Below are 14,908 nucleotides of genomic sequence, written 5' to 3' on the forward strand. Positions count from 1 at the left end.
TATAAATATATATATATATATATATATATATATATATATATATATATATATATATATATATATATATATATATATATATATATATATATATATATATATATATATATGTATATATATATATTAACAGAAACTCATATCCACACGCATATACACTCATACACAGACATATGTATATAAACACATATACATATTTACATCAGCTTGCCTTCATATATTTCTAGCACCACCACGCCAAACAGAAAATAGCACACTACCCTCCGCTTCACCGATGTAGCGTCAGGAAAACAAAGATAAAAGGCCACATTCGTTCACTGAAACGACAGCGCCCTTTCCACATTCAGGCGCCACAGATGGTATGATTAAATATCTCGAAGTGGAGACATATGTATATACACCAACAGAGGTATTCGAACCCTATGCATAACAAAAGCGACAGAGAGAGAGAGAGAGAGAGAGAGAGAGAGAGAGAGAGAGAGAGAGAGAGAGAGAGAGAGAGAGAGAGAGAGAGAGAGAGAGGAGGGAAAGAAACGAGAAACTAGAAGACATTCTTTGTGGGAGGGGTCTGTGCCTATATAAAAATCCACAAGATAGGCAAACCTGCACAGTCTTACCGAAGCTTCCCAAGGAACATGTTCGCGGTAAGAATCACTTCGACGAACATCTGTCTCTTAGTGACGTTGTGACTAGATGTTGTGTCTGCATTACAAAGCTGGTAGTAACTCTCATGAGGTAGATTTAGGACACTACGATTAGCCAGTTAGTCTTGATCGCACAAAGCATTTGGGTCGTAAGTCTTTCTGTAACTTATGCTAAAGAAACGGATTTAATACCACATCGTGAATATTTTTATCAGCTGAAAATATTCGAAATATAGTTTTCAGTTGTATTTCTAAATGCACGTCACTTAAGTACCTGTGCGGTGAAAACAAGGCGTCGTAAGATGACTGATTCATAGACTGGAATCTGTAAATGTGAAATAGGTCATGATTCAAGTGATTTTGATATACTCAGGTTACCATAAGTTACAACTGGGCTATCTAACATTAGACATACAAAAAAATGAACTTTCTCATAAAATATAATTGGCCTCGCCTGTGTTTATAACCACTTGGAAGTTACATCAAGCTTTTCATTTCTCTACAAACTTCCAGAACTTGGTCTTCGTCGCGTTAGTGGCGGTAGTGATTGCGGCGCCCCAGAGAAGCTACACTTCACCTCCGCAATACGGCCATGTCATTCCCATCCTGAAGGATGAACGTCAGGGACCTGACGCGCTTGGTAACTACCACTTCGAGTTTGAAACTGGTAACGGCATCAGTCGCAACGAGCAGGGCGCCCCCAAGGGATACAAAGGAGTAGTGTCGTCGGAGGGGGGATGGTCGTAAGTTAACTGTACTGTATGTATCAATGACGTAAAAACTGCGAAAGTAACATACACGATGATGCGACATTGAGAATGGTATCATTGTTGGTAGGCTGTGGCACAGGCTTGACTTCTGCTTCTGTCTATTTTTCTCATTATATGCTACGTCTTTGCAGCTTCACCTTCCCCAACGGTTCCCCTGCCTACGTAAGTTTCGTTGCCGACGAGGATGGTTTCCAGCCGGAGTCTGACCTGCTGCCCGTGGGCCCGCCCTTGCCACCACACGCTATCGCCCAGATTGAGTTTGCCCGCCAGCAGGAGGCCTCTGGTGGGTCGCGACCAGCTGATCGTTATACATATAACAAGTGACGAGCCATGTCACTCCTGAACCCTCGACACCGACTCACTATTGCCCAGCATGATTGTCTAAGAGAATTGTTCTTCATTTCTTGACAACTGATGCTCCGGGTGATAATGGCTCAGTGGGTGAGAGACTCGGCAGCGTTGAGGGAGGCTCGACAAGGTTTTTCTCCGCTTTTCATCCTCATCCTCCCCCTGTCATTCAGCCAGTTTAGCCTACAGTCTGTTTACCTATCTATGATGTTTGTTATATGTTGTAACGTTGCATTATTAAACTCTATATGAAAGATTGTTTTGTTGTTTTCTACTCACTTTCCTTCACAAAGGATTCTGAACGTAGTTAGACTAGAACGAACACACACACACACATACACAGACACAGACACACACACACATATAAATTAATATTATATCAATTACACTTTATCGTTTTCTCCCGCTTTAGCGAGGTAGCGCAAGGAAACCGGTGAAAGAATGACCCAACCCTCCCACATACACACGCACATTTACATACATATACATTTCAACGCATATATATTTTCTTTTTTTTTTTATACTATTCGCCATTTCCCGCGATAGCGAGGTAGCGTTAAGAACAGAGGACTGGGCCTTTGAGGGAATATCCTCACCTGGCCCCCTTCTCTGTTCCTTCTTTTGGAAAATTAGAAAAAAAAAAACGACAGGGGAGGATTTCCAGCCCCCCGCTCCCTTCCCTTTTAGTCGCCTTCTACGACACGCAGGGAATACGTGGGAAGTATTCTTTCTCCCCTATCCCCAGGGATATATATATATATATATATATATATATATATATATATATATATATACATATATATATATATATATATATATATATATATATATATATATATATATATATATATATATATATCATACCTACCTCCAACAGCCAGGATCGAACCAGGGACCCCTATGCAAGAGAAGGGAATGCTAACCGCTAGGCTTTGGGCCTGGCCCATAGCCTAACAGTTAGCATTCCCTCCTCTTGCACAGGGGTCCCGAGTTCGAGCCTGGTTGTTGGAGGTAGGTACGTTCTACGATTCTATGAAGGTGCGCGTTTCTATGCGCTATGTTCGTATATATATATATATATATATATACATATATATATATATATATATATATATATATATATATATATATATATATATATATATATATATATATATATATATATATATATATATATAACAAGTAGTGGTGATGTGAGAAGGAGATGGAGTGAGTATTTTGAAAGTTTGTTGAATGTGTTTGATGATAGAGTGGCAGATATAGGGTGTTTGGGTCGAGGTGGTGTGCAAAGTGAGAGGGTTAGGGAAAATGATTTGGTAAACAGAGAAGAGGTAGTAAAAGCTTTGCGGAAGATGAAAGCCGGCAAGGCAGCAGGTTTGGATGGTATTGCAGTGGAATTTATTAAAAAAGGGGGTGACTGTATTGTTGACTGGTTGGTAAGGTTATTTAATGTATGGATGACTCATGGTGAGGTGCCTGAGGATTGGCGGAATGCTTGCATAGTGCCATTGTACAAAGGCAAAGGGGATAAGAGTGAGTGCTCAAATTACAGAGGTATAAGTTTGTTGAGTATTCCTGGTAAATTATATGGGAGGGTATTGATTGAGAGGGTGAAGGCATGTACAGAGCATCAGATTGGGGAAGAGCAGTGTGGTTTCAGAAGTGGTAGAGGATGTGTGGATCAGGTGTTTGCTTTGAAGAATGTATGTGAGAAATACTTAGAAAAGCAAATGGATTTGTATGTAGCATTTATGGATCTGGAGAAGGCATATGAGAGAGTTGATAGAGATGCTCTGTGGAAGGTATTAAGAATATATGGTGAGGGAGGCAAGTTGTTAGAAGCAGTGAAAAGTTTTTATCGAGGATGTAAGGCATGTGTACGTGTAGGAAGACAGGAAAGTGATTGGTTCTCAGTGAATGTAGGTTTGCGGCAGGGGTGTGTGATGTCTCCATGGTTGTTTAATTTGTTTATGGATGGGGTTGTTAGGGAGGTAAATGCAAGAGTTTTGGAAAGAGGGGCAAGTATGAAGTCTGTTGGGGATGAGAGAGCTTGGGAAGTGAGTCAGTTGTTGTTCGCTGATGATACAGCGCTGGTGGCGGATTCATGTGAGAAACTGCAGAAGCTGGTGACGGAGTTTGGTAAAGTGTGTGGAAGAAGAAAGTTAAGAGTAAATGTGAATAAGAGCAAGGTTATTAGGTACAGTAGGGTTGAGGGTCAAGTCAATTGGGAGGTGAGTTTGAATGGTGAGAGGCTGGAGGAAGTGAAGTGCTTTAGATATCTGGGAGTGGATCTGTCAGCGGATGGAACCATGGAAGCGGAAGTGGATCATAGGGTGGGGGAGGGGGCGAAAATTTTGGGAGCCTTGAAAAATGTGTGGAAGTCGAGAACATTATCTCGGAAAGCAAAAATGGGTATGTTTGAAGGAATAGTGGTTCCAACAATGTTGTATGGTTGCGAGGCGTGGGCTATGGATAGAGTTGTGCGCAGGAGGATGGATGTGCTGGAAATGAGATGTTTGAGGACAATGTGTGGTGTGAGGTGGTTTGATCGAGTAAGTAACGTAAGGGTAAGAGAGATGTGTGGAAATAAAAAGAGCGTGGTTGAGAGAGCAGAAGAGGGTGTTTTGAAATGGTTTGGGCACATGGAGAGAATGAGTGAGGAAAGATTGACCAAGAGGATATATGTGTCGGAGGTGGAGGGAACGAGGAGAAGAGGGAGACCAAATTGGAGGTGGAAAGATGGAGTGAAAAGGATTTTGTGTGATCGGGGCCTGAACATGCAGGAGGGTGAAAGGAGGGCAAGGAATAGTGAATTGGAGCGATGTGGTATACAGGGGTTGACGTGCTGTCAGTGGATTGAATCAAGGCATGTGAAGCGTCTGGGGTAAACCATGGAAAGCTGTGTAGGTATGTATATTTGCGTGTGTGGACGTATGTATATACATGTGTATGGGGGGGGGTTGGGCCATTTCTTTCGTCTGTTTCCTTGCGCTACCTCGCAAACGCGGGAGACAGCGACAAAGTATAAAAAAAAAAAAAAAAAAAAAAAAAAGTCTGTTGAGTATTCCTGGTAAATTATATGGGAGGGTATTGATTGAGAGGGTGAAGGCATGTACAGAGCATCAGATTGGGGAAGAGCAGTGTGGTTTCAGAAGTGGTAGAGGATGTGTGGATCAGGTGTTTGCTTTGAAGAATGTATGTGAGAAATACTTAGAAAAGCAAATGGATTTGTATGTAGCATTTATGGATCTGGAGAAGGCATATGATAGAGTTGATAGAGATGCTCTGTGGAAGGTATTAAGAATATATGGTGTGGGAGGAAAGTTGTTAGAAGCAGTGAAAAGTTTTTATCGAGGATGTAAGGCATGTGTACGTGTAGGAAGACAGGAAAGTGATTGGTTCTCAGTGAATATAGGTTTGCGGCAGGGGTGTGTGATGTCTCCATGGTTGTTCAATTTGTTTATGGATGGGGTTGTTAGGGAGGTAAATGCAAGAGTTTTGGAAAGAGGGGCAAGTATGAAGTCTGTTGGGGATGAGAGAGCTTGGGAAGTGAGTCAGTTGTTGTTCGCTGATGATACAGCGCTGGTGGCTGATTCATGTGAGAAACTGCAGAAGCTGGTGACTGAGTTTGGTAAAGTGTGTGGAAGAAGAAAGTTAAGAGTAAATGTGAATAAGAGCAAGGTTATTAGGTACAGTAGGGTTGAGGGTCAAGTCAATTGGGAGGTGAGTTTGAATGGAGAAAAACTGGAGGAAGTGAAGTGTTTTAGATATCTGGGAGTGGATCTGGCAGCGGATGGAACCATGGAAGCGGAAGTGGATCATAGGGTGGGGGAGGGGGCGAAAATTCTGGGGGCCTTGAAGAATGTGTGGAAGTCGAGAACATTATCTCGGAAAGCAAAAATGGGTATGTTTGAAGGAATAGTGGTTCCAACAATGTTGTATGGTTGCGAGGCGTGGGCTATGGATAGAGTTGTGCGCAGGAGGATGGATGTGCTGGAAATGAGATGTTTGAGGACAATGTGTGGTGTGAGGTGGTTTGATCGAGTGAATAACGTAAGGGTAAGAGAGATGTGTGGAAATAAAAAGAGCGTGGTTGAGAGAGCAGAAGAGGGTGTTTTGAAGTGGTTTGGGCACATGGAGAGAATGAGTGAGGAAAGATTGACCAAGAGGATATATGTGTCGGAGGTGGAGGGAACGAGGAGAAGAGGGAGACCAAATTGGAGGTGGAAAGATGGAGTGAAAAAGATTTTGTGTGATCGGGGCCTGAACATGCAGGAGGGTGAAAGGAGGGCAAGGAATAGAGTGAATTGGAGCGATGTGGTATACCGGGGTTGACGTGCTGTCAGTGGATTGAATCAAGGCATGTGAAGCGTCTGGGGTAAACCATGGAAAGCTGTGTAGGTATGTATATTTGCGTGTGTGGACGTATGTATATACATGTGTATGGGGGGGGGTTGGGCCATTTCTTTCGTCTGTTTCCATTGCGCTACCTCGGAAACGCGGGAGACAGCGACAAAGTATAAAAAAAAAAAATATATATCTCGCTTTTTAAACCAGGTATTCCCAATCATCAGTCCTTTTTCAGCACATAAATCTACAAGCTCTTCACCATTTCCATTTACAACACTGAACACCTCATGTATACCAATTATTCCCTCAACTGCCACATTACTCACCTTTGCATTCAAATCACCCATCACTATAACCCGGTCTCGTGCATCAAAACCACTAACACACTCATTCAGCTGCTCCCAAAACACTTGCCTCTCATGATCTTTCTTCTCATGCCCAGGTGCATATGCACCAATAATCACCCACCTCTCTCCATCAACTTTCAGTTTTACCCATATTAATCGAGAATTTACTTTCTTACATTCTATCACATACTCCCACAACTACTGTTTCAGGAGTATTGCTACTCCTTCCCTTGCTCTTGTCCTCTCACTAACCCCTGACTTTACTCCCCAGACATTCCCAAAGCACTCTTCCCCTTTACCCTTGAGCTTCGTTTCACTCAGAGCCAAAACATCCAGGTTCCTTTCCTCAAACATACTACCTATCTCTCCTTTTTTCACATCTTGGTTACATCCACACACATTTAGGCACCCCACTCTGAGCCTTCGAGGAGGATGAGCACTCCCCGCGTGACTCCTTCTTCTGTTTCCCATTTTAGAAAGTTTATACAAGGAGGGGAGGATTTCTGGCCCCCCGCTCCCGTCCCCTCTAGTCGCTTTCTACGACACGCGAGGAATACGTGGGAAGTATTCTTTCACCCCTATCCCCAGGGATAATATACATATACATATACATATACACATACACACACATACACATACATACGCACATATACACACACACACACACACACACACACACACACATATATATGCATATGAAAAATGTAAGAAACAATTTAGAAAACTGAAACTTCTAGCTTGAAATGAATGAAAAAATGAATGTCACATAATGGTTCAACCTCTGGCTATGGAAAAAGGAAATGTATAATTTATTTACACAAACGTTAATAGCAGTTCTCATCAATTTAACCACTGTATCAATAAGCTTCAATGTCTAAGCTACATTTTTCTCCAATTTCACTATTTTCTTGTCAAAACACCATGTATGAAAACTATCACTCCAGTAACACAACTATAAAGATTTACTTCCCCTTTAAAAAAATTTCTGGGGAAGTCTGAAGTCACCCACTAAACCAGCTTTAGACTGCCTCATTTCGGCAGCTTCAGTACCGGCAGTTGATTCTAACACACACGAAGCTACGTCCTTGTCTTCGATCTTGAGCCTGAGCCTCAAAGAACGACAGCTTCGCTGAAAGCTTGTATTCCCAGACAATCTTATAAGAATGAAACTTATGTAAGTAGGAGAGATGGCCAGAGAGCGTTATTGGATTACGTGTTAATTGACAGGCGTGCGAAAGAGAGACTTTTGGATGTTAATGTGCTGAGAGGTGCAACTAGAGGGATGTCTGATCATTATCTTGTGGAGGCTAAGGTGAAGATTTGTATGGGTTTTCAGAAAAGAAGAGTGAATGTTGGGGTGAAAAGGGTGGTGAGAGTAAGTGAGCTTGAGAAGGAGACCTGTGTGAGGAAGCACCAGGAGAGACTGAGTACAGAATGGAAAAAGGTGAGAACAATGGAAGTAAGGGGAGTGGGGGAGGAATGGGATGTATTTAGGGAATCAGTGATGGATTGCGCAAAAGATGCTTGTGGCATGAGAAGAGTGGGAGGTGGGTTGATTAGAAAGGGTAGTGAGTGGTGGGATGAAGAAGTAAGAGTATTAGTGAAAGAGAAGAGAGAGGCATTTGGACGATTTTTGCAGGGAAAAATGCAATTGAGTGGGAGATGCATAAAAGAAAGAGACAGGAGGTCAAGAGAAAGGTGCAAGAGGTGAAAAAAGGGCAAATGAGAGTTGGGGTGAGAGAGTATCATTAAATTTTAGGGAGAATAAAAAGATGTTCTGGAAGGAGGTAAATAAAGTGCGTAAGACAAGGGAGCAAATGGGAACTTCAGTGAAGGGCGCAAATGGGGAGGTGATAACAAGTAGTGGTGATGTGAGAAGGAGATGGAGTGAGTATTTTGAAGGTTTGTTGAATGTGTTTGATGATAGAGTGGCAGATATAGGGTGTTTTGGTCGAGGTGGTGTGCAAAGTGAGAGGGTTAGGGAAAATGATTTGGTAAACAGAGAAGAGGTAGTGAAAGCTTTGCGGAAGATGAAATCCGGCAAGGCAGCAGGTTTGGATGGTATTGCAGTGGAATTTATTAAAAAAGGGGGTGACTGTATTGTTGACTGGTTGGTAAGGTTATTTAAAGTATGTATGATTCATGGTGAGGTGCCTGAGGATTGGCGGAATGCGTGCATAGTGCCATTGTACAAAGGCAAAGGGGATAAGAGTGAGTGCTCAAATTACAGAGGTATAAGTTTGTTGAGTATTCCTGGTAAATTATATGGGAGGGTATTGATTGAGAGGGTGAAGGCATGTACAGAGCATCAGATTGGGGAAGAGCAGTGTGGTTTCAGAAGTGGTAGAGGATGTGTGGATCAGGTGTTTGCTTTGAAGAATGTATATGAGAAATACTTAGAAAAGCAAATGGATTTGTATGTAGCATTTATGGATCTGGAGAAGGCATATGATAGAGTTGATAGAGATGCTCTGTGGAAGGTATTAAGAATATATGGTGTGGGAGGAAAGTTGTTAGAAGCAGTGAAAAGTTTTTATCGAGGATGTAGGGCATGTGTACGTGTAGGAAGAGAGGAAAGTGATTGGTTCTCAGTGAATGTAGGTTTGCGGCAGGGGTGTGTGATGTCTCCATGGTTGTTTAATTTGTTTATGGATGGGGTTGTTAGGGAGGTAAATGCAAGAGTTTTGGAAAGAGGGGCAAGTATGAAGTCTGTTGGGGATGAGAGAGCTTGGGAAGTGAGTCAGTTGCTGTTCGCTGATGATACAGCGCTGGTGGCTGATTCATGTGAGAAACTGCAGAAGCTGGTGACTGAGTTCGGTAAAGTGTGTGGAAGAAGAAAGTTAAGAATAAATGTGAATAAGAGCAAGGTTATTAGGTACAGTAGGGTTGAGGGTCAAGTCAATTGGGAGGTGAGTTTGAATGGAGAAAAACTGGAGGAAGTGAAGTGTTTTAGATATCTGGGAGTGGATCTGGCAGCGGATGGAACCATGGAAGCAGAAGTGGATCATAGGGTGGGGAAGGGGGCGAAAATTCTGGGAGCCTTGAAGAATGTGTGGAAGTCGAGAACATTATCTCGGAAAGCAAAAATGTGTATGTTTGAAGGAATAGTGGTTCCAACAATGTTGTATGGTTGCGAGGCGTGGGCTATGGATAGAGTTGTGCGCAGGAGGATGGATGTGCTGGAAATGAGATGTTTGAGGACAATGTGTGGTGTGAGGTGGTTTGATCGAGTGAGTAACGTAAGGGTAAGAGAGATGTGTGGAAATAAAAAGAGCGTGGTTGAGAGAGAAGAAGAGGGTGTTTTGAAGTGGTTTGGGCACATGGAGAGAATGAGTGAGGAAAGATTGACCAAGAGGATATATGTGTCGGAGGTGGAGGGAACGAGGAGAAGAGGGAGACCAAATTGGAGGTGGAAAGATGGAGTGAAAAAGATTTTGTGTGATCGGGGCCTGAACATGCAGGAGGGTGAAAGGAGGGCAAGGAATAGAGTGATTTGGAGCGATGTGGTATACCGGGGTTGACGTGCTGTCAGTGGATTGAATCAAGGCATGTGAAGCGTCTGGGGTACACCATGGAAAGCTGTGTAGGTATGTATATTTGCGTGTGTGGACGTATGTATATACATGTGTCGGGGGTGGGGGGGTTGGGCCATTTCTTTCGTCTGTTTCCTTGCGCTACCTCGCAAACGCGGGAGACAGCGACAAAGTATAATAAAAAATAAAATATATATATATATATATATATATATATATATATATATATATATATATATATATATATATATATATATATATATATATATTATATATATATATATATATATATATATATATATATATATATATATATATATATATATATATATATATATATATATATATATATATATATATATATATATATATATATATATATATATATATATATATATATATATATATATATATATATATATATATATGTACACATGCACATGCTTCATTCTTGCAGCCTTTATTCATTCTCGTCGCCACCCCGCCACACATGAAATGACACCCCCCTCCACTCATACGCGCACGAGGTAGCTCTAGGAAAAGACAACAAAGGCCACATTCAGTCATACTCAGTTAATAGCTGCCATGTATAATGCGCCGAAACCACAGCTCCCTTTCCACATCTAGGCCGTTTACTCCAAACTTTTCACATGCCTTGGTTCAGTCCATTGACAGCACATCGACTCCTATACCACATCCTTCCAATTCACTCTATTCATTGCACGCCTTCCATCCTCCTCCAAGCTCAGTCCCCGATGGCTTGAAATTACCAGGAATATTCAACAAACTTATTCTTATATAGTTTGAACACTCACTTTTATCCTGTCTGTCTTTGTGCAATGGCACTATACATGCATTCCGCCAATCCCCAGGCACTTCAGCATGATCTATACATACATAAAATATCCTAACCAACCAATCAACAACACAATCATTCCCTTTCTTAACAAATTCAAGAGCATTACCATCCAAACCCGCCGCCCTTCCCGGATTTCAACATACGCAAGGCTTTCGCCACCTCCTCTCTATTCACCAAACCTATCTCCTTGACTTTCTCACTTGTCACACCACCCCGACCTAAAAACCCTACAGCTGCCGCTCTATCAGCAAACGTATTCAACAAACCAAAATTCCCACTCCATACTCTCACTCTATCACTTCCTGCTATCAAACCAACCAACCCCCCCCTCCCCCCGCGAGCCTTCACTGATGTGTCCATTTGTCCTCTTGTCTTACGCACGTTATTTACCTCATATCTCCTGCCTCTTTCTCTTATACATCCCCCGGTCATTTGCACTCTTTCCATGGAAATATCGTCGAAACGCGCGTCTTTTCTCTTTCACTAACAATTTCACATCTTCATCCTACCACTCACTACCTTTTCTAATCTGCCCACCTCCCACCTTTCTCATGCCACATGCATCTCTTTCAAATGCCATCACTGCTTCCCTAAATACATCCCATGCCTCACCCACTTCCCTTACGTCATTTGTTTTCACCTTTTGGCATTCTACACTCAATCTCTCCTGGTGCTTCCTCACACAATTATCCTTTACAAGCTCACTTACTCTCGTCTTTTTTGAAAACCTCTACAAATCTTCCCATTCGCCTTTACAAGATAGTGGTCAGACATCCCACCAGCTGCCTCTCTCAGCACATTAACATCCAATAGTCTTTATTTTACACGCCAATCAGTTAACACTTATTCTTATATTGGTTTTTTGACCATCTCTCCTACTAACATACGCTTACTTTTATATATATATTTATATATATATATATATATATATATATATGGATGTGCTGGAAATGAGATGTTTGAGGACAATGTGTGGTGTGAGGTGGTTTGATCGAGTAAGTAACGTAAGGGTAAGAGAGATGTGTGGAAATAAAAAGAGCGTGGTTGAGAGAGCAGAAGAGGGTGTTTTGAAATGGTTTGGGCACATGGAGAGAATGAGTGAGGAAAGATTGACCAAGAGGATATATGTGTCGGAGGTGGAGGGAACGAGGAGAAGAGGGAGACCAAATTGGAGGTGGAAAGATGGAGTGAAAAGGATTTTGTGTGATCGGGGCCTGAACATGCAGGAGGGTGAAAGGAGGGCAAGGATTTGAGTGATTGGAGCGATGTGGGATAAGGGTTGACGTGCTGTCAGTGGATTGAAACAAGGCATGTGAAGCGTTGGGGTTAAAAACCCTGGGAAGCTGTGTAGGTATGTATATTTGCGTGGTGGGACGTTTTTGTACATGGTATGGGGGGGGTTGGGCCATTTCTTTCGTCTGTTTTTTGCGCTACTCGCAAACGCGGGAGAAAAGCGACCCAAAATATAAAAAAAAAAAAAAAAAATATATATATTTTTTTATTTATAATATATATATATATATTATATATATATTCATTTATTTGTTTATTATTTTACTTTGTCGCTATCTCCCGCGTTAGCGAGGTGCGCAAAGGAACAGACGAAAGGGAAAGGGGTCAACCCCCCCCATAAAACAGTAAATTATACCGTCCCACACTCACATATACATTTCTATTCGTTTAAAAGTTACTTTTTTATATACATACAAGACATTATACAACAAATATTTCAGATTAATACTTGTGCCTTTATTCTTTCCGTCCCCAAACCCCGGCACATGAAATGACAACCCCCTCCGCCGCATCTTTACGGGGTTTGCGCCGGGGAAAGGACAAAAAATGGTCACTTTCGTTCAGACTCACTCTCTGCTGTATGTATATTGCCCGTACCACAGCCCCTTTTCCCACATCCAGGCCCCACGGGGGACGTTTTCACATCCCGGGGGTTTCAACCCCATTGGCAAAAAAACTTTCCACCCCGGGTACCCATATTCCATTCACTTATTCCTTCCCACCCCTTTTTCACCCCCCTGCAGTTCAGGGCCCCGATCTAAAAAAATCTTTTTAAAACTCCCCTTTTTCCCCCTAAATTTGGGTCTCCCACTTTCGTTCCCTCCTCTACCTAATCCTTTTTGTCAATCTTTCCCCTATCTTTTCCCATAGACCAAACCATTAAATACCCCCTCTCTGCTCTCCACCTCTTTTTTTACCCCCATGTTCTTACCCTTTCTTTTTACTCGATAAACCTCACACATATATTGTCCCCCAAAATCTTCATTTCAAACACATTACCCTCTTCCGCAAAACCCTATCTACCCCCCCACGCGTCGAAACCCCCAATATAATTTTGTGGGAACCATATTTCTGAAATTTTCCCTTTTTTTGCTTTCCGAGAAAAATGTTCTCGCCTTCCACCTTTTTTTCACGCTCCCAGACTTTCACCCCTCCCTACCCTGTGACTCATTTCCCGCATCCGGTTCCATCCGCTGCACCCTTTTCCTTTTATAAATTTAAATTTAACTTACCCCATTTTTTTCACCGTTAAAAAAACTTACCTCCCAATTGACTGCCCCTAAAACCCTATTTAAATAATACCTTGCTCTTATTCAATTTACTTTCACTTCTCTTTCACTCACTTTACAAGCCCCGTCACAGTTTTCTGCAGTTTCTTTTCCCAAATCACCCACCAGCGTCGTATCATCGCGAAAAAATGACTCGCTTCCCAAGTCTCTCCCCCACAACAGAATGCATATTTCCCCCCCTTTGTCCAAAACTCTTGCATTCACCCCCTACACCCCCATCCTTAAACAAAAATTAAACAACCATAGAGGACATCACGACCCTCCCGAAAACTGACATTCAGTGAAAACCCAATCACTTTCTTATTTCCTACTGTACACATGCCTTCATCCCCCGAAAAAAAATTTTTTCCTATTCTAGCAGTTCCCCTAAGGACACCCACGCCCCCTCCCGGGCAACTGACATTCAGGAGAAACAATCACTTTCTCTTTCCTACTCGTACACATGCCTTACATCCTCGATAAAACTTTTACTATTTAGCAAGTTGCTTATTTAAGAATTATTATATATTAATATATATATATATATTAATATATTTTTTTATTTTTATATATATATATTTTTTTTATATATATATATATTTTTTTTTTTCTACTTTTCCCCCTTTCCGCGTTGCGAGGGTTTGCGTTAAGAACAGAGGATTTGGCCATTGGGGAAAATATCTCAGGGGGCCCCTTTCTCTGTTCTTCTTTGGAAAATTAAAAAAAAAAATTGAGAGTGGAGATTTTCCAGCCCCCGCTCCCTCCCCTTTTAGTAGCCTTTTTAGGTACGCAGGGAAAAAGTAAGAAAATTTCTTTTTCCCCTTTCCCCAGGGAATTTTTTTTATATATAAATATATATATATATATTTTATATTATTATATTTATATTAGATATTTTTTTTTTTTTTTTTTTTACCCCCGTCGGTCTCCCGCGTTTGCGAGGTTAGAGAAGGAGGGGGGGGGGGGGGGGGGGGGGAGAGGTGGCGAGAGGGGGGGGGGGGGGGGGGGGGGGGGGGGGGGGGGGGGAGGGGGGGAGGGAGAGTGAGGGGGGGGAGGGGGGAGGGCGGGGGGGGGAGGGGAGGGGGGGAGGGGGGGGGGGATGGGGGGGGAGCGGATGGGGGGGGGGGGGGGAGAGGGGGGGGGGGTGAGGGGCGGGGGGGAGAGGGGGGAGGGGGGGGGGGGGAGGGGGGGGGGGGGGGGGAGGGGGGGGGGGGGGGGGGGGGGGGGGGGGAGGGGGGGGGGGGGGGGGGGGGGGGGGGGGGGGGGGGGGGGGGGGGGGGGGGGGGGGGAGGGGGGGGGGGGGGGGGGGGGGGGGGGGGGGGGGGGGGGGGGGGGGGGGGGGGGGGAGGGGGGGGGGGGGGGGGGGGGGAGGGGGGGGGGGGGGGGGGGGGAGGGGGGGGGGGGGGGGGGGGGGGGGAGGGGGGGGGGGGGGGGGGGGGGGGGGGGGAGGGGGGGGGGGGGGGGGGGGGGGGGGGGGGGGGGGGGGAGGGGGGGGGGGGGGG

The 14,908-nt window shown here is 43.5% G+C and overlaps 1 protein-coding gene across 1 annotated transcript; it reads left to right on the forward strand.

Moving 5' to 3' along the window:
* Positions 1–629: 629 nt before the first annotated feature.
* On the forward strand, positions 630–1,732 carry LOC139765450 (cuticle protein AMP1A-like). The gene is made up of 3 exons (XM_071692822.1): positions 630–638; positions 1,152–1,381; positions 1,540–1,732. The coding sequence occupies exons 1-3, from the start codon at positions 630–632 to the stop codon at positions 1,730–1,732; spliced, it is 432 nt and encodes a 143-aa protein (XP_071548923.1).
* Positions 1,733–14,908: the final 13,176 nt, after the last annotated feature.

This window comes from Panulirus ornatus, chromosome 55 (assembly GCF_036320965.1).
Source record: "Panulirus ornatus isolate Po-2019 chromosome 55, ASM3632096v1, whole genome shotgun sequence".
Taxonomy (NCBI): Eukaryota; Metazoa; Arthropoda; class Malacostraca; order Decapoda; family Palinuridae; genus Panulirus; species Panulirus ornatus.

Bases quoted from the DNA above. Each gene is read 5' to 3' on its own strand.
- LOC139765450 (XM_071692822.1), top strand. The intron at 1,382-1,539 runs GTAAGTTAACTG...ACGTCTTTGCAG, and splicing joins TCGTCGGAGGGGGGATGGTC to CTTCACCTTCCCCAACGGTT.